Source organism: Medicago sativa, chromosome 4 (assembly GCF_051527215.1).
Source record: "Medicago sativa cultivar Bolivia chromosome 4, Bolivia_mono, whole genome shotgun sequence".
NCBI classification, from domain to species: Eukaryota; Viridiplantae; Streptophyta; class Magnoliopsida; order Fabales; family Fabaceae; genus Medicago; species Medicago sativa.
In genome coordinates this window covers 99,092,589-99,116,824 of record NC_140752.1, presented here as the reverse complement: position 1 = coordinate 99,116,824, position 24,236 = coordinate 99,092,589, and the positions used below count along the sequence as shown (strand labels likewise).

Genomic DNA, 24,236 nt, shown 5'->3' with positions numbered 1-24,236 from the left:
TCTCAATATTTTTATTATTTTTTCTATTTTATTTAACATAAATATCTCAACAAACTTTTGATCTTATGCACTCAGTATTTTTTATCTCAACAAACTACACATCAATCAATCAATCAATAGTATATATATAAAGTAAGGTTTTTTATGCCACATGTCACTTCCACATTCATTCTCAATATTTTTATTATTTTTTCTATTTTATTTAACATTAATATCTCAACAAACTTTTGATCTTATGCAATCAGTATTTTTTATCTCAACAAACTACACATCAATCAATCAATCAATAGTATATATATAAAGTAATGTTTTTTATGCCACATGTCACTTCCACATTCATTCCCAATATTTTTATTATTTTTTCTATTTTATTTAACATAAATATCCCAACAAACTTTTGATCTTATGCACTCAGTATTTTTTATCTCAACAAACTACATCAATCAATCAATCAATAGTATATATATAAAGTAAGGTTTTTTATGCCACATGTCACTTCCACATTCATTCTCAATATTTTTATTATTTTTTCTATTTTATTTAACATAAATATCTCAACAAACTTTTGATCTTATGCACTCAGTATTTTTTATCTCAACAAACTACACATCAATCAATCAATCAATAGTATATATATAAAGTAAGGTTTTTTATGCCACATGTCACTTCCACATCCATTCTCAATATTTTTATTATTTTTTCTATTTTATTTAACATAAATATCTCAACAAACTTTTGATCTTATGCACTCAGTATTTTTTATCTCAACAAACTACACATCAATCAATCAATCAATAGTATATATATAAAGTAAGGTTTTTTATGCCACATGTCACTTCCACATTCATTCTCAATATTTTTATTATTTTTTCTATTTTATTTAACATTAATATCTCAACAAACTTTTGATCTTATGCACTCAGTATTTTTTATCTCAACAAACTACACATCAATCAATCAATCAATCAATAGTATATATATAAAGTAAGGTTTTTTATGCCACATGTCACTTCCACATTCATTCTCAATATTTTTATTTTTTTTTCTATTTTATTTAACATAAATATCTCAACAAACTTTTGATCTTATGCACTCAGTATTTTTTATCTCAACAAACTACACATCAATCAATCAATCAATCAATCAATAGTATATATATAAAGTAAGGTTTTTTATGCCACATGTCACTTCCACATTCATTCTCAATATTTTTATTATTTTTTCTATTTTATTTAACATTAATATCTCAACAAACTTTTGATCTTATGCACTCAGTATTTTTTATCTCAACAAACTACATCAATCAATCAATCAATAGTATATATATAAAGTAATGTTTTTTATGCCACATGTCACTTCCACATTCATTCCCAATATTTTTATTATTTTTTCTATTTTATTTAACATAAATATCTCAACAAACTTTTGATCTTATGCACTCAGTATTTTTTATCTCAACAAACTACATCAATCAATCAATCAATAGTATATATATAAAGTAAGGTTTTTTATGCCACATGTCACTTCCACATTCATTCTCAACATTTTTATTATTTTTTCTATTTTATTTAACATAAATATCTCAACAAACTTTTGATCTTATGCACTCAGTATTTTTTATCTCAACAAACTACACATCAATCAATCAATCAATAGTATATATATAAAGTAAGGTTTTTTATGCCACATGTCACTTCCACATCCATTCTCAATATTTTTATTATTTTTTCTATTTTATTTAACATAAATATCTCAACAAACTTTTGATCTTATGCACTCAGTATTTTTTATCTCAACAAACTACATCAATCAATCAATCAATAGTATATATATAAAGTAAGATTTTTTATGCCACATGTCACTTCCATATTTATTCTCAATATTTTTATTATTTTTTCTATTTTATTTAACATAAATATCTCAACAAACTTTTGATCTTATGCACTCAGTATTTTTTATCTCAACAAACTACACATCAATCAATCAATCAATAGTATATATATAAAGTAAGGTTTTTTATGCCACATGTCACTTCCACATTCATTCTCAATATTTTTATTATTTTTTCTATTTTATTTAACATAAATATCTCAACAAACTTTTGATCTTATGCACTCAGTATTTTTTATCTCAACAAACTACACATCAATCAATCAATCAATAGTATATATATAAAGTAAGGTTTTTTATGCCACATGTCACTTCCACATTCATTCTCAATATTTTTATTATTTTTTCTATTTTATTTAACATTAATATCTCAACAAACTTTTGATCTTATGCAATCAGTATTTTTTATCTCAACAAACTACACATCAATCAATCAATCAATAGTATATATATAAAGTAATGTTTTTTATGCCACATGTCACTTCCACATTCATTCCCAATATTTTTATTATTTTTTCTATTTTATTTAACATAAATATCTCAACAAACTTTTGATCTTATGCACTCAGTATTTTTTATCTCAACAAACTACATCAATCAATCAATCAATAGTATATATATAAAGTAAGGTTTTTTATGCCACATGTCACTTCCACATTCATTCTCAATATTTTTATTATTTTTTCTATTTTATTTAACATAAATATCTCAACAAACTTTTGATCTTATGCACTCAGTATTTTTTATCTCAACAAACTACACATCAATCAATCAATCAATAGTATATATATAAAGTAAGGTTTTTTATGCCACATGTCACTTCCACATCCATTCTCAATATTTTTATTATTTTTTCTATTTTATTTAACATAAATATCTCAACAAACTTTTGATCTTATGCACTCAGTATTTTTTATCTCAACAAACTACACATCAATCAATCAATCAATAGTATATATATAAAGTAAGGTTTTTTATGCCACATGTCACTTCCACATTCATTCTCAATATTTTTATTATTTTTTCTATTTTATTTAACATTAATATCTCAACAAACTTTTGATCTTATGCACTCAGTATTTTTTATCTCAACAAACTACACATCAATCAATCAATCAATCAATAGTATATATATAAAGTAAGGTTTTTTATGCCACATGTCACTTCCACATTCATTCTCAATATTTTTATTTTTTTTTCTATTTTATTTAACATAAATATCTCAACAAACTTTTGATCTTATGCACTCAGTATTTTTTATCTCAACAAACTACACATCAATCAATCAATCAATCAATAGTATATATATAAAGTAAGGTTTTTTATGCCACATGTCACTTCCACATCCATTCTCAATATTTTTATTATTTTTTCTATTTTATTTAACATAAATATCTCAACAAACTTTTGATCTTATGCACTCAGTATTTTTTATCTCAACAAACTACATCAATCAATCAATCAATAGTATATATATAAAGTAAGGTTTTTTATGCCACATGTCACTTCCACATTTATTCTCAATATTTTTATTATTTTTTCTATTTTATTTAACATAAATATCTCAACAAACTTTTGATCTTATGCACTCAGTATTTTTTATCTCAACAAACTACACATCAATCAATCAATCAATAGTATATATATAAAGTAAGGTTTTTTATGCCACATGTCACTTCCACATTCATTCTCAATATTTTTATTTTTTTTCTATTTTATTTAACATAAATATCTCAACAAACTTTTGATCTTATGCACTCAGTATTTTTTATCTCAACAAACTACACATCAATCAATCAATCAATAGTATATATATAAAGTAAGGTTTTTTATGCCACATGTCACTTCCACATTCATTCTCAATATTTTTATTATTTTTTCTATTTTATTTAACATAAATATCTCAACAAACTACACATCAATCAATCAATAGTATATATATAAAGTAAGGTTTTTTATGCCACATGTCACTTCCACATTCATTCGCAATATTTTTATTATTTTTTCTATTTTATTTAACATAAATATCTCAACAAACTACACATCAATCAATCAATCAATCAATAATATATATATAAAGTAAGGTTTTTTATGCCACATGTCACTTCCACATTCATTCTCAATATTTTTATTATTTTTTCTATTTTATTTAACATAAATATCTCAACAAACTACACATCAATCAATCAATCAATAATATATATATAAAGTAAGGTTTTTTATGCCACATGTCACTTCCACATTCATTCTCAATATTTTTATTATTTTTTCTATTTTATTTAACATAAATATCTCAACAAACTACACATCAATCAATCAATATCAATTGTATAAATATAAAGTAAGGTTTTTTATGCCACGTGTCACTTTCACATCCATTCTCCATATTTTTATTATTTTTTCTATTTTTAAAAATCAATATTTTATTTAACATAAATATCTTAACAAACATTTGATCTCATGCACTCAGTATTTTTTTTAAATTTTTATTGAATTTCTAATATTTTATGTAGCAGAAATATCTCAACAAACTACACATCAATCAATCAATCAATCAATCAATCAATAGTATCAATAGTATATATATAAAGTAAGATTTTTTTATGCCACATGTCACTTCCACATTCATTCTCAATATTTCTATTATTTTTGCTATTTTTTAAAAACCAATATATTATTTAACATAAATATCTCAACAACATTTTGATCTTATCCACTCAATATTTTCTTTAATTTTTTTTTGAATTTCTAATATTTTATGTAGCAGAAATATCTCAACAAAGTACACATAATACTTTCAACAAAGTTTACATGTATGATCTTATTTTATGATTAAAATACTTCAATTTGTTTATTTGTTTTTAGGAAAAGAAACTTCAATTAGTTATTACTAATCTTTTAACACTATATCATTCAATTAGTTTTTATGTTTGAGGAAAAAAAGGGTTCGATTAGTTTTTATTTTTGATAAAAAAAATGTTCGATTAGTTATTATGTTATCTTTTAGCAGCATATTCTAATGCAAATGTTAATTATAAATAAATAAATTTTTGTTAATCACATATTTACATATTTTGAGCACAAACAGAAACCCCACTTTTCATCTAACATTTTTCCTTTTTCAGGTTTGCCAAACACCAATTTTATTCTCTTTCAATCGATTTCTTTCTCTCATATGCATGGGCCAAGAAACAAACACATGACCACATGTTTAAAGGGACCCAAAACTCTTACCACTTGGACTAATTCATTATTGATTTTGTTACACTTTTTATTCTTGCATTGGACATTCATCTCATCATTTATATATATTTTTAAGATATTATTATAATTGTAAATTTAAATAAATTCAATCTAATATACTTACATGTGTATTCGTGCACACAAACTTATAAAACTTACTATTTAATATCTAACCCGGGCAACGCCGGGTCTCTAAACTAGTGTATTAAAAAAAAGAGAAATTAGAAATTGGAGACTGGGTTAATATCACAAGTAAACACTAAAGGGTAGAAACAACAACAAACAATTATCTCGTTAAAAACCTTACTAAAAAATCAATGGAATAAAACCTCAGTAATGTGTGGTACTGAGGGATTTTTTGCATTACTGAGGGTTTAATTCTGCCAGTAAAATGCAAAACTCTTGTAGTGAAATGCTTAATCTCGCGAAGATACCATCCCGAGTGGACCGCGGATGAATTGTATCATGAATGAGACCTGCATATTTTACTTCCATCTACCCTACGTTTTAAGTTCAGGAGGAGATCCAACGCTCAGTACTGTTTTGCGATGGTTCCGCGAGAAAATGTTTCGTTTTACGTAGCACCGCTCTTAAACAAAAGGTGGTGGTGCATTTTTTTATTGTTGACAAAAGTGCATTTTAAAATTTATTCAAAAAAAGAGAGAAATTACAAATAATGGGGACTAGGTCAATATCACAAGTAAAACACTCAAGAGTATAAATAACATCTACCTCATTAAAAACCTTAGTAGAAAAATCAATGGAATATACCTTAGTGAGAAAAAAAGAGTATAGAGTAAACAAAAGTTCGAACTCTTGAAGTAGAAACGAAAATTAGGTAGCCCTACCCTATTTCGGCTAGATAAACCTGAAACACAAGAAATGATATAGTCTCATCAAACAAAACCATTATTAAGGAGTCCAAGAAAATCAATATTGTTATTGTCTGCATAAAAGTGTCTGTATGAAGATATGAGAAATAATGAATCACATATTTATAGTTAACTCAACACAATTCAGTCATCTGTTTCTTAACCTCTCCAATGAGCAAGATCATGATTCTTAAAAACCAGAGTAACCAATTGATAATCTATTTCCAACCAAAGAGAGATTCATCCCTTTTTTGAAGACAACCTTTTGTTGTGTTGTCAATATTGCATTTGATCCAAGAGAAAATAGAAAGATGACATATATAACCTATTGTTACCGACCAAAACGAATGCTTTTTAAAGAAAACGCAAAAACTTTTAAAGGGGGAAGTATGTGAAAAGTATGAATTTTATTGATGAATAACTAAAGAAATCAATAACTTGAATTTTTATGAATAATGTAGGTATTTTAATTTGTAAGGTAGGTCGCTCCAAGTTGAGTCTCGCAGTAGGCCCTTTGTAATTTGTACAGTACAACATGACAATATGTAGGTGACGAGTCACGAGACTAACAATCAGACAAACTTGATTAGTAAGAGACGACTAGGACCATATTCTAGTTTCTAGGATTAAGTGGACCCTTAAAGAAAATGATTAAGTTAGTTGATTTGGTTTGTGAAAGCGAAGGGTTATGTTTTTTTTAAAGGACGAAGGATTATGATTACTTAGTTACCTACTGGATATGTAAATTATAAAATAAATGTATATTTGTATAAAATTATAAATGTTATAACTTTAAGTAATTCCCTAAAAAAAAAAAACTTTAAGTAATCAAATTAAATTAAAAGTTACATCTTTTACTTTATAATTCACCCCTCAATTAGATTATCCACATTTTAAGTTAAAAGTAGTTCTAACAACACTCTTTTTTCAACACTTTTTCAACCGTGAATAAGTGCTTATAACCTAACCTACGCAACCCCGGTCCGACCATATTGACAACTAAGGCCATTATTTTATTAGAAACACTTTTTGAGAGTATTTTATTAAATACATATTTAGTTAAAAAGGATTAGACTGCTATTTAAACCTCAAAATAAACTTGTGAGAGGTAATATGTTAGACTTGAGATTTAACGTTTTTTATTTTTATCAAACCAGAATTAAACTTTACAAAATTTAGCTCGACCAAATTTGCTTATGTCCTACTAGGGTTCAAAGTGAGAAAATATATTCCATATATATTTTTTAGATTATTTGGACCCAAAGTGAATTCATGGTGAGTTGAGCCGAGTCGCCACACTGACGTGTTTTACTTTTTTAAAGTTTTTTTAATCATCTTTATAAATAAAATATGATTTTTCCATATTATTTGCATGTTTGTTATTTATACTTTCAAAATATTTAAATAAGTCAATCCATTTAGGGTCCGTTTGATGGTCAGATAAAATAACAACATGATAGGATATGGAGCTTGATGGTGAAAAGATATGATATGAACATGATAAACATTTGAATTTTTCTAATTACACCAATGTATTCATGGTTACACCCCAAAATAACAAAATTACTCTTAAATAAAATTTAATTTTCAAATTCACCCACAAAACTAACGCCTCTTCCTTCTTTCTTCTTCCCAAATCTAGAAAAGGCATCTTCCTTCTTTCCTCTTCCAAAACCACACTTCTCCAAGCAAGATTTCTCCTTTCGTTGGAGAAGACTTGATTATACTGTAATTGAAATTGAGTGAAACAAAATTTAAAGGAAGAAAAAGGACTTGTTTTAAAGATGGAGAAGACTTGATTCTACTGGAATTCAATCTTAATCTCAATTTAAGCAGGTCATGTAAACTTAGTTTAAATGTACATAGTAAAAGTTAAATTTTGTTTTAAACTCTTCAACCTTGTTCAATGATTCTACACAATCTTATTTTAAGTATGTACATGTAAACTATGTTTAAGTAGCTTATGTAAACCTAGTTTACATGTACCTACTTAAACTGAATTTAAGTTAACCTCAACAATGTTAATTAATGTGAACGCGTGCGTGCTGCACCATCAAATAACCGTCGTTGTAGAGTTCATAACATATCAACGTTGGACAACAAGAAAAAAAATAGAAACTCTAGCATCATTGAACAAAAAGAAGAAATTCACTTACTTATATGCAATAGAGTATGGATGAAAAATGTTTTGATTCACTTTTAATCTTTTATAGAGATTGATTGAACATGCATGATTGTTTGTGGGTGAAAGAGGATGAAATTCTAGAGTAACAATGAATGAAATGAAGGTTTTAAGAACATTTATATAAAAGAGCAATTATGGTATTATAAATAAAATTTTAAGTAAAGTTGGGTGTAACCAGAAATACACATGAGGTGCGAGTAGAAAAATTCTAAACATTTATCCTATCATTTGTTTTGGTACGCGTCAAATAATAACATGATAATTTCCAAAACATACCAAACGAGTAAATAGGCAATTACCCCCTGAAATTGTAAGTTTCGTCAATTACCCCCTGAAATTAACAAAACGTCAATTACCCCCCCCCCCCCCCCCCCCTGAAATTGCACAACGTTAATCAATTTATCTCCTCCGTCAAATTTTTCTGTTAGTCAACATGATGTTTTGCAAATACCCCCCTGAAGTTTTGCACTTATGTGCAAAATGTCCCTCGAACTTGAAAATTTATATTTTTTTTCTTATCCTTAACTCAAAAGATATTAAAGACGAACAATTAACAGTTAACTTTAATACTTTACATTGCTCTTTCATTCTTAAAGGGGTCTGTTATTTTATTTTGTTTATGTTATGCCATTTGATTGTTCAATTCTCCATAACTTATGACTTATTTAAATAGAGACACGCCAATTAACAACAAAGTAAGCTAGAGACACACATTCCTCATGAATAATTAATTCTAGCAGTTTCTTAAGATAAGTTTGAATAAAATTATTCTATCTTAAAAATTGAACTAAACATGCATTTTGCTAAAGTAATATGAAGTTATTAATTCTGCATTATTTTTAGAGGATATATTATTATTGTAACCTTAAATATTAAAGATAACCGTTAATTGTTTGTCTTTAATATCTTTTGAGTCAAGGATAAGAAAAAAAAACATATAAATTTTTAAGTTTAGGGGACATTTTGCACATAAGTGCAAAACTTCAGGGGGTATTTGCAAAACGTCATGTTGACTAACAGAAAAATTTGACGGAGGGGGTAAATTGATTAACGTTGTGCAATTTCAAAAGGGTAATTGACGTTTTGTTAATTCCATGGGTAATTAACGAAAACTTACAATTTCAGAGGGTAATTGCCTATTTACTCCATACCAAACGGTTCAGCAGGTATCTCTCGAACGTTCATAGCAGGGACAAGGACCGAATTTAGGGGGGCTGGGAGATATGGGTGGCCCAACTATAGTGTATGTTTGCGTCCATTTTAGAGTTTTAAAATTGATTGCGATATGTTCTTGAATGTTTTGAAGTAAATTTTTAGTCTGTAGACTTGATTCTAAATTCTATAGTGATATTGAAGCTTTTGGCAATATGTACTCTTTTAGCCTCAAAATTATTGTTCAAACCAATTTTACACAAATATACCCAAATATAAATAAGTTATATTCAACTCAATTTTAACCAACATCAATTTTACACGATCAATAGTTTAAAATCAATTTTTATAACCGCACGACATAAAAAGAAATGATATATGTACATCCACTTTTTGACAACTTTATCTCTCATACTCACATTATATTCTTAATCTCTCTCTCTTTCTTTTTCTCTCTCTTTATTGTTTTGGACCAATAGGAAGAGAGTAAATAAAAGTTGTCATCAAAGTTGTTAGATATGGTTGTACAAATATCACAACTCCGACATAAAACACACACAGAAGCTTTTGTAGTGGACCATATATCAAGACTTCATAAACAACCATGAAGAGTACCTACGACTTTTTCCCCATATAACCTGAGTCTTGGATTGAGCAAGAGTTATTACCAAAGAAAATTATGTTCACAGGTACCTCTTTTTCATTCAAAAATCCTGTCTATAGCAACTATAATATCCAACCTTAACGATATATATGAAAAATATGTTTTCTAATTATTATAGTATCTAATTCATCTTTTTCATATTTGAAAAGTATGCCATGGTAGAGTTATCACGCAAAATAAAATAAAATGCAAGCTTATAATAATGATAAAAAATTACAAGCAATTGCTAATTATATATGCACACACATTATACGTGTGTTTGTGTGTATAGTACATATATCTACCTTGACATGAATAAGTTAGGTTCAAAGTAATGTTTTAAGAAGGTATACCCAAAATGAATTAAGATACAAGCAGTTGATAGTATCAACAAAATGTATAATTAGTTAACTTACCAGTCAAATTATCAAGCTACCATTCTTCTACGATTTCAGCAGCCTAATTTATTATCAGATTTCCAGCTCTCATATTTGTCATTGCTAACATTTCATTGTAATCACTTTTCAATCTTTGAAAAGCCTTTTCTGGTGCTACAAGAGGATTTTCTCCCTTTTTTTTTTTCCCACTGATCAGCTAAGCTATGGCAAGGAATAAGAGTTTACAAGCCAAACTGGTGGGTATGTCCTCCTTATTATTATTTTTTTGGTAAAATAAGAATCAGCTCCATTAAAGAATTGAATTGCTCTTATTTGGCATTAAGGTAGAACAACAATGTTAACATAATATCTTGGACAAAAATCTATATTGGATTCTAAGCAAACATATTACATATCTGATTAATTATGTCATATAAACAGCTGCTTAATGTATGGAAAATAACTTGTGTACCTTTTTAATCTGCTAACGTTATATCTAACCATTAATCAGCTTAAGTTCGATACTATTTCGCGTTATTTTTTTTTTTTTTATAAACAAATGTTAGTAAATTAATGGTTGTGTTAGTTTCCAGGGCTTGAACTCTGAATTTTTTGTTTAAAACTTCTGATATTCCTTAGCTCAGTAATTAAACTACCTACTTTGCTAATTAGTTTCATATGATCAAAATGGCATGCTTAATTAGCAGAAAAATTTATCTCAAGTTATTAAAATTATGCATGACTTTCCAGGTACTTCTAGGGGACATGGGAACTGGGAAGACGAGTTTGGTTCTTAGATTTGTCAAAGGTCAATTTTCGGAATACCAGGTTGCTATATGATTGTTTATTTTCTTTATGTCTTCACATCATTATAGATGACTCAAATTATTGATAAAAAAAGAAGATTATTTAAATTGGATTACCTTAAATGAATTTGTGCAGGAATCAACAATCGGAGCGGCATTTTTCACACAGGTTTTGTCTTTAAACGAAGCCACTGTGAAGTTTGATATATGGGATACAGCAGGGCAAGAAAGATACCACAGTTTGGCTCCAATGTATTATCGTGGCTCTGCTGCTGCGATAGTTGTATATGACATTACAAGCATGGTAACTAAAATCCACTTTAGAAGTGATGTTTATGGCAGCATTTTATAGGCAATCATTTTAATTTAGCTTGTGATGATTAGTTGTTTGAAATATGTACTTGAAAGCAAGGAATTTTCATTCACATGACCTGTCATGAAGCTGTTCAATAAAGATAACAGTAATTGATTGTTAAGAATGATATAGAATATAACGTGTAATGTTTATCATATTGCATCCGTGCTACAACAATTTTCATCTCAAAAATATCATTCAAAGTGACAAGATATCATATCAGACGAAATAAATGGTGCATTTTCTTTCTCAGGATTCTTTTGTACGGGCAAAGAAGTGGGTTCGAGAAGTGCAAAGACAAGGTAACGGAACAGTCAAAAAGTAAATATCATGTGAACAAACTAGAGAAACATTTGTGAATATTTGGGCTATATAATGTTGATCATACAACTTGTCACAACTTTACATTATGATTACTAACTTAGCAGTTTACTTAATTTGGATAAACTATTTCAGCAAATCCAAATTTGATAATGTTTTTGGTGGCTAACAAGGCTGATTTGGAAGACCAGAGAAAAGTCGGAAATGAGGTATTATTTCTAGTAAAATGCCGTCTCAACATTATAAAATGCTGGAATATAGACTAGCTGACCCTCTCCCCTATAGACAGCTAACTGATTTTTTTTTTTTTTTTTTTATACTACCATCTTTCACATGATGGTTGCAGGAGGGTGAGGAATATGCCAAAGAAAATGGCATGTCTTTCTTTGAAACTTCAGCAAAAACAGCACAGAATGTCAACGAGCTCTTCTATGAAATAGGTAAAATAATAACTACTTAACATCAACCCTCTTTATGACATGTTTTAAGAACATATACACTGACTTCTGGCTGATGCATTTTTTTCAATTGTATGTTCTTAAGTTCTTACCATTTGTTATGTTGAAGGAACCAACATTGAGAATAAATTATTAGTTTATATCCGTGCAATGCAAGAACGAGAAAAACTTAAGCGACTGTTATTTGATTTTCTGTTTTTACTATTAATTGCAAATTTGACTCTACTATTAATTACAAGAAACAGTTTTGCAATTGAATGTAAAAGTAAGAACAGAAAATGTTTTCTTAAACCAAACATACCTTAAATGAATTTTAGCCAATGGAACTACAGTCTACAGTAGTGAAATTTCCTTTTTGCTCACTTGCTCTGGATGCATTGATCTCCATTGCAAGTTCTATTGGTTGTGTGATTCTAGACATCAACATCTGAACATGCTGACCCAAATGACTTAATGCTCGTGCTCAGGTTTCTCACTTACATAAACAAATATTTTGCAGCTATGAGATTGGCAAAAGCCAACCCTTCACGTCAAACTGGAATTAAGCTGCATGGCAGAACTCAAGAAACTACAAGACGACTATTTTGCTGTGCTTAAGCTTAACGACGTGTCTTTAATCTTTTGTAAGACATGTAATATATTGTACTCAAACTCACTCAAAGAAGAACATATGTTTGTTCAGTGTACATTGTAATGTAAGATCACACGCCCAAAGTGTACTCAGATGGTAACATTTCGTATTGACGAACTTATCAGTTCTCATTCTAAGGTCTCACAGGTTTTTCTTTAAGTTTTTAATGTTGTTTTGCTCGTTTATAAAAAATTAAAGGATGATATGATTTCTAGTTTGATGGAGAAGATATATACATGAAGAAAGAAAAGACTTCAAAGAGAGCAAGAGAGACGTTTTGATGAAACAACTTAAACAAAAATAATTATGAATGCATGAGAAAGCAGGTTTTCTCTATCAAAATCTAGAAGTTACTGTCAAAAATCAGAGTTGTTGCAATGAAATGGCAAATTTTTCTGATGCTAATTTTGCAAAATTGCTATACAACGCTCCAAAGTGATTCTAGCCATTCAGATACCCTCTGCAAGGGTCAAATGAGGAATATTTAGAAAAGCGCTGCATCAATAGGAGACTAAATAAAAGAAATATTTTTCACAAGAAGAGAAATATGCCTTTTGAATTTGTGTTTTTAGAGATGAACAGGGCAACACTATGTCCTACCTATGTACAATTTCAGCTGCTTAAAAGAGAAACATAATAGAAGGCTGATTAAAATACAAAGAAAGTAGAATATTTCATATTTGCTAACTTTATGTCAAGCTTATATTTGTATATCCACCTGTTCATTTAAGAGCTACACTATTTTTCTTGTTGAAAAATTTGTGAGGATGAATTGTTGCTAGCCGGCTGGAGGGGCTGGAGTTGAAGAAAAGAAAATTACTTTCTGTTATCTTAGAAAGGCTAAGGTTGAGAAAAAAAAAATCTAAATGCAGAGAAAGGACACAGAAGGCATCTCAAGACCAATCAAACAATAATACGACATTACGTTTACAAATTATACAACTGTAAAATAATACATGTTTAAATATGCTAATAACATTGTACAAAGGGAGGAGGAGGGGATACGAGATGAGCAAAAGCTATGAAACAATAGCGCCTATCCCAATATCCTTTCAGCCTCAACCCAAAGAAAGTAAGAAAAATGTCAACTTTTGTTATAACTTACAGCTACTTTTACAATCGTGGAAGGAAAAAATGAATGGACATTGCTTGTATCCTATAGTAGTGGCAGATTGTCAACCAACAGATAGGACCGCCCTATTATTACTTGGTACATATCCAAAGAAGTAAACATTTTGCAATAACAGCACCACCAGGTGTATATTAGATTGATGCGTGATAATCATAATAAATGCAATTGTGCTGATTAGGGAAAAGCATTCATTCACTGTGTTTCTGTCCTTAGCCTTATCTTCCTTTCAAAGCGGCAAGCCTAGTTGCTAAATCATCATAGTCAGGTAACTTGGGATGAACATGTCGAGTTTCGTACAATCTATCTGGCTGAAATGAAGCAGCGCGAACAAAATCTTTTTTAGCTTCTATTACTCTAGTTTGTTCACGAGGAAGGGAAACTGATCGTAGGGGAAGGGTAACTATCTCTGGTGTCTCATCAGATCCATCTCCATTTCCATTCTGTAGTAGTTCCCGAGTTGAATTATCCATTTTATGTTCATGGTGACTGTTTGACTTTTTTCTTACTATTTCAGGCTTTAGAATAGATGGCTTTTTGCTATAATGAATCAGTAATTTATCTATTACCCTTTCCTCTTCAGCATTTTGATGCTGCTCATCAACAAACAAATTTCGCAGACCACGTCTTGATTCACCTCGTCTCCTGCTTCTGCTCCTTGCTTTTCTCACAAGTTCAGTATCTACATTAGGGGCATCATAGTGACTAGTTCGTGATCTTGAGTGCTTTCTCCTTGTAGATTTTGCTTTTAACTTAGGGATTTCTTTAGAATCCTCACGAAAATAGAGTTCCTTTTTAGGACTCTGTTTGCTCAGTCTCTCGTGTCTACTGGCCTGCCAATCCAGGTCAGACTTGTTCAAACCAATTTGGGTCCTCTCTGACATAGAAGCAGCATCAGAGTTTTCGTGAACTGAAGGACATGTAAAGAAGCCATCACTGTCGGTATGTGGAGATACTACATTGACTCCACGTGTTCTGTTCTGATGCTTAGAAACAGTTTTAACATATGGAGGTGGAATGACATTACTAAAGCAAGGCTTTAGCATAGGCGTTTCATCATGTTGAACTTTTCTCTCAGATTTATCAGTATCAGGCGGGCCAGCGCATGGCTCCTTCACATTACTCCTGAAACGTGATCCTATTCGAGTAGAAGTTGCAGTGTCCTGGCTTTTTCTTGGAGGGGTCATATTCCCCAAACTGTCATGCAGCTTGAAACCGTCTTCCAATTTTTCCAATGTTTTGTCCTGAAATGAACGTCCAATTGGTTTTAGCATATTACCCTCCTTCCAATAGCTTCTATCACTCTTTGTAGTAGTAACCTCTTGCTTTCCTGTTAATGAATTATCATGGCCATCCTTTTTCCCAAGGACTTCACGACCATTTAATGGCTTGAATCCATTTCCAGGGACTGTGGATTTATATTGAAGATCATGATAATCTCTGTTTAGGTCCTTTAGGATAACAGCTTCCTTGCCATTCTCCAACATAACATCATTCTTTGCATCTTTCTGGCAAAAATCCTTGCTGAGTGGTGATTTATCATAATCAAACAAATTGTTACAGATACTAGCACTCTGGCCCTGTACAAGTCATTTATTAAAAATAATAACAACTTTAGATACATTTTCAAAATTTCAAGTATGGTAAGAATTAGCTAAGAATTCAATCTGACACTGAAGCTAGTCAAAAATGAAAAGGAAATAGAGAAAGCCGCACCTGTGCAAATGCAGAGGGTCTTGACATCCTTATTTCGAAAGCCTTGGAGTCCCAGTTGATTGAAAACTCTGATGCAATTTCCTGCATCAAGCAGACTTTCTTCTCTAATGTAGAAGACTTTGAATTCATATTTGCAGCAAACTGGTAATTGGCAACTTAGTCAATGAGATGAAGAAAACAGGAACTCATTGATAAGTACAGTTCTAATATAATAAAAAATATGAATAGCCACCTCTTGATTGACAAAACACTCTATGGAACTCCCATATCTCTCCTGAAATATTTGCCTAAGGTCGCGTAATTCTGGTAAATCAGAAAATCTTGCAGCAGCAAACATCAAAGATGATACTGCCACCCTACATTCCTCAGGGCAGCCACTGTAAAACAAACGGAACCAGTTATAAAAAATATTCTAACTTTTGATTTTTAAGGAAAAATATTTAAGGGCTATCTACTCATTATAATTTTGGGATATCTGCATATAGTTTATTATCCACAACAAAATTATATCTGTCAACCGAAAAACAAATGGATAGATATGTTAAAATATATTTTTGGTCTATATACTGTTGATATTTATTTTTTTCAACAATTATTTTCTACAATTATGTTATTTCTGTTAATCATCATATCGAAAGAAATAACAATGCCAAACTAAAGCATAATTCTCATCCATTATTCAAATTCCGCACAAGGTAAAGGTTATTCTTGCCAAGAGCACTAACCTAACTAATCAAAATGGACCAGGTTTGCCCACAGTCAAAAGTTTAACGCATGCACAAAGTAGGCACATTTGTAATCATTGAATCAAGATCGGACTGTTCAGATTTCAAACCGTCCGAACATGATTCAACGACCACAAATGCACTGAATGCGTCAAATATTAACAGCAGGAATCTCATTTCTAAAAAAAAAAAAAAAATATAGCATTCAAACTTTATCAGCCATAATAACTCTGATGTCAAATGAAAATCTAAAATTAAAATAATAAATAAAGAAATGGCATGAATATCTATCTAGGCAGAAACTAATTACCTTAACTTCTGCATGACTGATAGATGCTTCAATACAAGCTCACATGATTTCTCCACAAAACCATAACAAGATGACAAAATGAACTCAACTAAGAGTCCTTCAGCCTGTTAATTTGACCACATTGCAACCAAAACAAAACTTATTGAGATCATTTCATTAAACAATTAAAATTAATAGTCCCACATAACGAGCTTATAGGAAAACAGTTTAACTTAATTTATCTTTTATTATAGAAATAAAAAATAAGTTATATGATAAGTACTTATGCTATAAGTTGCAAAATAATCAGTTCATCAAAACCGGCCCTAACCTATAAACCACACAAAGCAAAAACAGAATTAAAAAGGAATTAGGTACCCTTCCATAAGCATTGATATCTAGTCCACTGTGCAGAAGGTCAGCAATATCTTTCTTGAGAAACTTCTCTGTGGCTCTTCTCTTCCTCTTAATGACTTCAATACGATTTTTGGTCATTTTGATTAACGGTTTACTGAAAAAGAATAACAACAGAATAAGAGAAGGAGTAACATTAACATGTAAATAGCAAATAATTGAAATGAAACTACGGGACGGGACGGGACAAACCATTTGGCGGAGAAGGTTTTGCCAAGTAGTCCATCCAACATGGTGGAAAATCAAAACTCAAATGATTTGACTCGGAAGTTCAAAATGCGATGTTCGTTAATGACATTGGATGAAAGGTTTTGTCAGAAAGTAGCAGCAGTACGGAGGGAGCAGTGTGTTGCAGAGTGCGCAGTGGAAGAAGAAGAAGAAGAAAGAGTAATGAGTATTTGGAAATAAGAAAAAGATCTTTGTTCAACTACGCGACGATAATAAACTTTGGCTATATTATGAATTATGCCGACATAAAAAATGAACGTTAGAAGGAGTGATTTTGCTGATAAATTTGGTAAGAAGTAATGAATGGCGAGTATTATTCTAAGCTAAAGTAGTGACTCACTCCGAATGCGTTATGTGTGTAAAAGTTGGTTCGTATGACGATAAAGAGGTGTAATGGGTGTTATTTTGTGGGGACAAACGGGCTAGGCGGGTAAGAGCCGTTATGCCTCATTTTTTTACTATGTCTTTCTTTTTTTATGCCCATGTTTGAATAATAAACATTAGAAAAGATTAAAGAGTGTCGTTTTGTTAAAAAGGATAAAAATAGAAGTATTACTTAAAAAATGGTAGAAAGTAATGAATTGAACTTTTTAAAAATTAAAATATTGTTGAATCTAATGCAACCCTATTATTTTCTATTTCCTTAATATGTGTCCTTCGCATAACTCATTAACATTAAATTAAGGGCCGTAAACTTTTTTAGGTAATTAATGAAAGAGGGCCGAAACTTAAAAAAAGGAAACTACAAAGCTGTTCTAATAATTCTAGGCATGCAAGTACTCAAAATGTCAAAAAGGATATTGTGAAGTTTCCTACGAGGAGATTTTAGAGTATGTACATCATTTGAATTTGGATTAAAATTAAAATAAGCTAATCAACTAACGCATTTGTTCACGCTAAATATGCTTAAAAATAATGTGTCATTGTAAGTTGGAAATATCATAGATGCGACGGACCAAATTATGGGTGTTCCTGAATGAGTGTAGTAATAGGTGATTATTGGATGTTTACTTGGCTCAGTTGTGGGAAGAGAAGTTGAGGTGAGATTGTAGGGGTTCTAGTTAGTTTAACGGTTTGTTCGAGGGGTTTTGGTGCGAGCAACGGGTGATAGGTGTGTGGAAGTTGCCTTTGCGGTCATTCGCGGTGGAGAGTTTGAGGATTTGACTCAAGTTTGGTTTCTGCTGTTATGTAGGGGTTTGATTTTGGTGGTTAGTTTTTTATTTGATTTCGGCAGTAGCCTCGGTTGGTTGATGTCTTTATTAGGGTTTTTTTTTGTTGAGGAAATCTTTATTAGGGGTTTGATGTATGAGAAGTATGAGTTTTCTTTATGTTCCGCATATATATAACGCCTTTTCTATGTTGTTTTAGTCTTGTCGACCTTTTTTCATCACGTGGAAGGACATTGTTATTAATAAATTTTGTCGTTTCTTAAGAGTCACATTGTTGTTAATTTTGTAGAAATTTGTAGGAGGATTCATCTATTTAGATCTATTCCTGCTATTTCTAACCTGTTGCTCTCTGTTTTGCTTCACACATGTTAGAAATTCGTTGAGCGGAGGTATAACGTTGTACGTTGTTTGGCAATAGGCGTAGTTTTTACTATAAATTGTCAGTTCATACAGTGTAAAAACACATCTAATTATTCAAACAGACTTATTTCCTATTTTTTATCCCTTTACCTTTTATGCATTTTTAAGTGTAGAGAACCCACAACCAAGATAGAAGAGATATAGTTCCTCCATAGACATTAATCACTTGAAGCAAATGACAATTGAGGACATTCAGCCGTACCTTTGCTAGATTCTTGTTTCATCAACAAACCAAAAAACACACAATCTTATTTAGGGCATTTCGGGAATCCAACAAGGTGCATGATGCCTTACATTTGGTCAATGCCATGCTTTCAGAAGGATTTAAGCCAGATAAACATAATTTTGCAAGGCTAGTAACTGCACTTTGTCCTCTCAAGGTAGAATGGATGAAGCAGTTAGTGCGTATCGTGCTACTGTTCTGAAATGATTGTAGAAGAGACCAAGTGAACCTAACACAGTTAAAGCCCATGGACTTTATTCCACTCAAAATCACATCCATTGTGAACTTGTTCTAAGTGAAACACCATTGCTACGACCATCTGATATGGTTTGCTCCTACTAAAATAAAATTGATGAAAATCAACATGATGCACCACCAATGTGGAAAGAAAAATGTTCAGAATGACAAACTAAACCAAACGGAATAACAATGATGGTAAAAACGAAAGAAAAAAAGGGTTAACAAAAGGGAAGGTGTTTGTCTATTTAAGAACTCAAGAGGTTTGTGTATGTTTTAAAGCTAAAGGGGGCATCATTGTCATTTTAATAGACCCTCGGAAGAGGTGAGTGTAATCTTCCCTATATCAGTGAACATCACTATATTACAAAGGTTCTGTTGTTTTTATTTGCTAATATACCAGGTTATGTTTTAACTCATTAAATTCATCCACGATATTACAATATCAAAGATCATTTGAAATTATTGATAATATGAGAGACTAAATTTGTATCCAAAAATAATATGAAAGACTAAATTGATACATCCCTAAAATCATAAGGACCAATTAGGAAAATTACTCTTAATTTAATACACACCTAATGTTCTTTTATGAATATAATTATAACTAGCCTTGGAGAGTAAGAATAAATTCTAGTGTTAATAGGCTTTTATCCCTGCCATATCGGCGAAATTTGGTTTACCCCCTGCCACATCAGCGAAAATGCACATTAACCATAAATTCTATTTGGCATAGCATTGAGGCGGGAATTTGAATGTCATGTCCGGATTGGTCAGGCCCACACAAATGAGATGAAAGACTTTTTTGACTAGATAAATCGAAACAGCCAAATATGACATTATATTTGTGTTACAGTCAAGGTTTTCAGACTTCACTGCACTTATATGTTAATGTCTTATTGAACAATTCATGAGTTAGGATTAAAGTGTATATTTAACATTTGGGGGGATAAAGTATCCACATTTGCAATAGGGATAAAGATAGGTGGTGGAAGATATGCAAAAGAAAAAGCCCATTGCCATTCCGCAGATTGAGCTAATAAAAGTCTTTAATATGAAAAAGAAAAATTTTATATCTGACCAGCACCGTCCACAAAACAATCTTAGAAAAATATGTTTACTTTTTCAAAAAGCCAAGCAATTTGTAACAAAGAAATTTGATACATTGATCAACAAAATACTTGAGCAAAATAAACAAATAAACACACCAAACACTTGTTACTAATTAACATTGAAAAGAAGATTAAATAAACAATTTAAGAATCATCTAAAAAAACATTAGATGATATTGCAAGAAATATTCAGAATCATAACAAATTAAGACCTGACTGATCTCATCTTCAGTTTAGAGTTAACACTAGCAGGTGTCTCAGGACAACCAAAGAACTCAGAATACATTTCCACGAAGAATTTATCAACAATTTCAAGATATGAAGGACAAGTGAGCCTAGAATAGTAATGAAGAACCTCTTCAATGTCTAATATATAATCCACATTACTCATTTCCAACATTTCCAATTCTTTCAGTTTCTTTTCCACCGTACTCTTAGAATTCAACATTGATGATGAATCTTGTTTGTTTCCTCTTTGATGATATAAGCTTCTTTTATTCCTTTGCTCCTTCATTTCCTCACTTTTCTCCATCCCATTCTTCTTTGCATTGTTCAAAGCAACCAAGTTTTCATTATGATTGTGTACATGTAGTTCCTCTTCTTGCTTTGTTGTTGATGATGATAGCATAACTTTGTTCTTTCTTCTTTTCTTTGATTTTCCTTTTTCTGAATCCCATTTCTCAGTGAAGTCACTGTAGAATTTTTCCAAGTCATTATTAGAGGAGTGATTATGAGGGGGTGTTTTGGGAATTTTTTGGTAACTTGGAGAGAATAATGACTTGAAGTTGTTTAGAGTATTTTGGAAAAACTTCTTGTATTTGGAAATTGAGGTTCTTAGCAGCATTGTGTGATTGATGAGAATGATAAGTAAAAGTGAAGCTTTTTTTCTTCTGTGTATTTTGTTTTGTGCAGAGAATGAGAAATGAAACAGAACAAAATGAAAGTGTGTAATTGTGTTTGTTTTTGAGGTTGAAGAGTTGTAGTTGGTTATGTTATGTGTTCTATGTCATGTTTTCTTTATATTACAATTGATAGAAGCATAGGAGCCATGAAATATTCTTTGGCTTTTTTCGTTTTCTGTCATTGGATCTCCTTTGCTTTATTCTTCTCTTTTGTTTTCACACGCTCCTTTTGTTACCTGTCTTTCCATTTTGCTTCCTTATTAGGGGACCCTACAATCCACACACCCAGATTCTCACTCATAATTTAGGACTAAATAGACAAAATTATTTTCCAAACTGGGAATAAAGGTCAATATGGTCTAAGAATTTCAAAAAATCACTGATACATATACGAAATTATAACTTTAAATGCATTTTTTTTTGAGTAAAACTTTAAATGCAATGATGCAATGAGTTAAATGAACATGTGACATTGTATGTGAATATCACTCAAAATCATATCGCCAAAAACTTACATCGCGTGTTAAATTTATGTATTTCATGTCAACTTCAAGAAAGTCATCTCAAGACCCAAACTCGTTAAATAGCTTTTACATAATTTCACATATTTTATTTTTTTTGTCAAGTAGCCTAGTGGCTAGAGAAATTCACTAACTTCACATATTTTTAATCTTATGAATGATCAACATATGATTTATTTAGAATGTCACATATACATTTAATATGTCATGTCATAATATCTAATAAAAATGCAACTAATGAATTATTTCGACAGATAGAGCATCGATTTCAATATTCAAAGAAGAAATTCCCTATAGTATTTCACTTTGTAGGAATTTGTGACTCGTTCTTCTTTCTTTTTTTTAATCAAGTTTATTTGCTTTTACTTTTGATAGTGGAGTTGGTGTGTATGTAGCCTCTTTGGGAGAATGAAAGGAGCGGGGGTGGTTGTTGAGTTGTGTCTTTGTTCAACAATCTTATTCTATATTTTATTTTATGCAAGGTTCTCTCCTAATTACTACTAATCACGTTAATGAGTGATTGGGAAAAATTACCACACCATGTTGTGAGGTTTACTAAACTAGCCTATACTTGGATAGTTGGATGAATCAAAGTAAAATAAAGGTCTAGCCTATACTTCAATAAACCCAGCCTATCCAAGGTAGGGCGTTACTAGATTTTTACTTTAGATTGTAGAGTGATTTCGGGAAGGCTTAAACAGAGATGGTCATAAATTGATTGTTAACTCCAACTATACATCCGGTGTAAAAATGTATATTTGAATTGATTGTTTTATTGTACTAAAAATCCAAGTTGGTAGAGTTTTAAAGAATAAAATTAAAATAAAAAACAAAAATATTCACAAAAAATAAAGAATGAAAAATAAATACTTACTAAATCTCACTAAGCACAAAACCTTTAAACATTCAAAAGTTACTGCGATGTTCAATTTAGGAAAGTCTCCAAAGACGACGCCATTTGATATATGTATATTTCATAATCAAAGATTTATAATTGTCGATCCACATAGACTTGGTAAATGAATCGTTCAATTATTTTGATTGTTAGTAGTGGCAGTAATAAAAAAAATGGTTGGTTGTTTATTGAGTGAGGAGTGAAACAATCAATTGACAATTTGTGTTGGAATTAAGCTTCATTGATTAATTCTCTAATGTATTTCGTTGATCAATTATATACTCCTCTTATTTATTTCAATTTACTTTCACTTGTCGCCTTTGACATCTTGATATCTCGCAAATAATAATAGATATACTATATTCTCTAACCTCTAATATCTCGTTTGGTTAGCTAATAGAAGCAAGCTTTGTAAGGTCTAATCATAAAGATAAAAAGAAAAAGAAATTCAATAGACATTAGAGGCCACACCAAATTGGCTCACTTTTTACAATGAAATTGCCCTTTTCACTTCAAAAATTGCTCCCTAACACCCCGAAATACCAAAACGGCTCACTTTGCAACTTTTGGGGTGTTAAAAAGCAATTTTTAAAGTGAAAAGAGCAACTTTCTCTTACAATTGGATGAAGATGCTTTTAGCCCAACTTAAAGACATCAATATGCTTAAGCCCAAATTTATGCTGAAGCCCAACTTCACTTTGTTATAAATTCGGAAGAAAATTTGTGGCGGACTAACAAACAAATCACAAATTGAGAAACATTAAGAGCCAAAATAGCTCCAAAAAAAAGTTGGGGAGCATAATTGTATAGCTGCAATATTTAGAATGGCAAAAATAAATTTAAGGCTATGTTTGCGAATGTTAGATTTTGATCTTATAAGTTAGTTCAACCGTTAATTTTATCAAACATCGTAAATTAACTAGCTAGTTTACTCACTATAAGCTAACTTATATATTATTCACTATAAGCTAAGCTAACTTATATATTATTCACTATAAGCCCATCTAGTATATGCACCCCCTTTTCATAATGCTTGCCACTTTTTTTTTTTTGGAAAGTATAATACTTGCCACTTTTAAAAGAAGAGAAAAATTGTTTGCATCCCTTACCTAAGGTTATATAACTAGTAATTTCTAAATTATTATTACTCACTTTATATTTATGATAATTTAAATACACAAATATTTTTTCAACATGGATAATCGAGTAAAATTATTTTTCACTTTCTTTTATTTATGATATCTTTAATATATGTAAAATAAGCAAATATGATAAATATTGTGAAAGATGAGAGAGCAGATGGCATTGACAATAGAGAACCGT

The 24,236-nt window shown here is 30.5% G+C and overlaps 3 protein-coding genes across 5 annotated transcripts; 1 reads left to right on the top strand and 2 right to left on the bottom strand.

Annotated features, from left to right (window-relative positions):
• Positions 1-9,939: 9,939 nt before the first annotated feature.
• On the top strand, positions 9,940-13,064 carry LOC146934571 (ras-related protein RHN1-like). Of its 3 annotated transcripts, XM_085706470.1 has the most exons (8): positions 9,943-10,031; positions 10,525-10,619; positions 11,113-11,190; positions 11,305-11,472; positions 11,777-11,825; positions 11,980-12,053; positions 12,191-12,284; positions 12,802-13,064. In XM_085706470.1, exons 2-8 carry the CDS (start codon positions 10,587-10,589, stop codon positions 12,897-12,899), a joined length of 594 nt encoding a protein of 197 aa, XP_085562596.1. In that variant the 5' UTR covers positions 9,943-10,031; positions 10,525-10,586; the 3' UTR covers positions 12,900-13,064. The 3 variants fall into 3 exon arrangements, with proteins under 3 accessions (XP_085562598.1, XP_085562596.1, XP_085562597.1); XM_085706472.1 differs by lacking the exon at positions 11,113-11,190 and having other exon boundaries at positions 9,940-10,031; XM_085706471.1 differs by lacking the exon at positions 9,943-10,031 and having other exon boundaries at positions 10,495-10,623.
• A 762-nt stretch (positions 13,065-13,826) lies between these two features.
• On the bottom strand, positions 13,827-17,810 carry LOC146934570 (uncharacterized). The gene is made up of 6 exons (XM_085706469.1): positions 17,399-17,810; positions 17,171-17,303; positions 16,814-16,917; positions 16,011-16,155; positions 15,779-15,919; positions 13,827-15,642 (listed from the first exon to the last, which is right to left on the bottom strand). Exons 1-6 carry the CDS (start codon positions 17,437-17,439, stop codon positions 14,281-14,283), a joined length of 1,926 nt encoding a protein of 641 aa, XP_085562595.1. The 5' UTR covers positions 17,440-17,810; the 3' UTR covers positions 13,827-14,280.
• A 2,814-nt stretch (positions 17,811-20,624) lies between these two features.
• Positions 20,625-21,687, bottom strand: LOC146934569 (uncharacterized). The gene has a single exon (XM_085706466.1). It carries the CDS (start codon positions 21,437-21,439, stop codon positions 20,801-20,803), a length of 639 nt encoding a protein of 212 aa, XP_085562592.1. The 5' UTR covers positions 21,440-21,687; the 3' UTR covers positions 20,625-20,800.
• Between the last annotated feature and the right edge of the window lie 2,549 nt (positions 21,688-24,236).

Excerpts from the sequence above, each read along its gene's own strand:
- LOC146934569 (XM_085706466.1), bottom strand. The coding sequence starts at position 21,439 with ATGCTGCTAAGAACCTCAATTTCCAAATACAAGAAGTTTTTCCAAAAT.
- LOC146934570 (XM_085706469.1), bottom strand. The coding sequence starts at position 17,439 with ATGTTGGATGGACTACTTGGCAAAACCTTCTCCGCCAAATG. Across the intron at positions 16,156-16,813 it reads TCAGTCATGCAGAAGTTAAG|TGGCTGCCCTGAGGAATGTA; the intron begins GTAATTAGTTTC and ends TTTGTTTTACAG. Across the intron at positions 15,920-16,010 it reads AGTGTTTTGTCAATCAAGAG|TTTGCTGCAAATATGAATTC; the intron begins GTGGCTATTCAT and ends GCCAATTACCAG.
- LOC146934571 (XM_085706470.1), top strand. The coding sequence starts at position 10,587 with ATGGCAAGGAATAAGAGTTTACAAGCCAAACTG. Across the intron at positions 12,054-12,190 it reads AGAGAAAAGTCGGAAATGAG|GAGGGTGAGGAATATGCCAA; the intron begins GTATTATTTCTA and ends TGATGGTTGCAG. Across the intron at positions 12,285-12,801 it reads CGAGCTCTTCTATGAAATAG|CTATGAGATTGGCAAAAGCC; the intron begins GTAAAATAATAA and ends AATATTTTGCAG.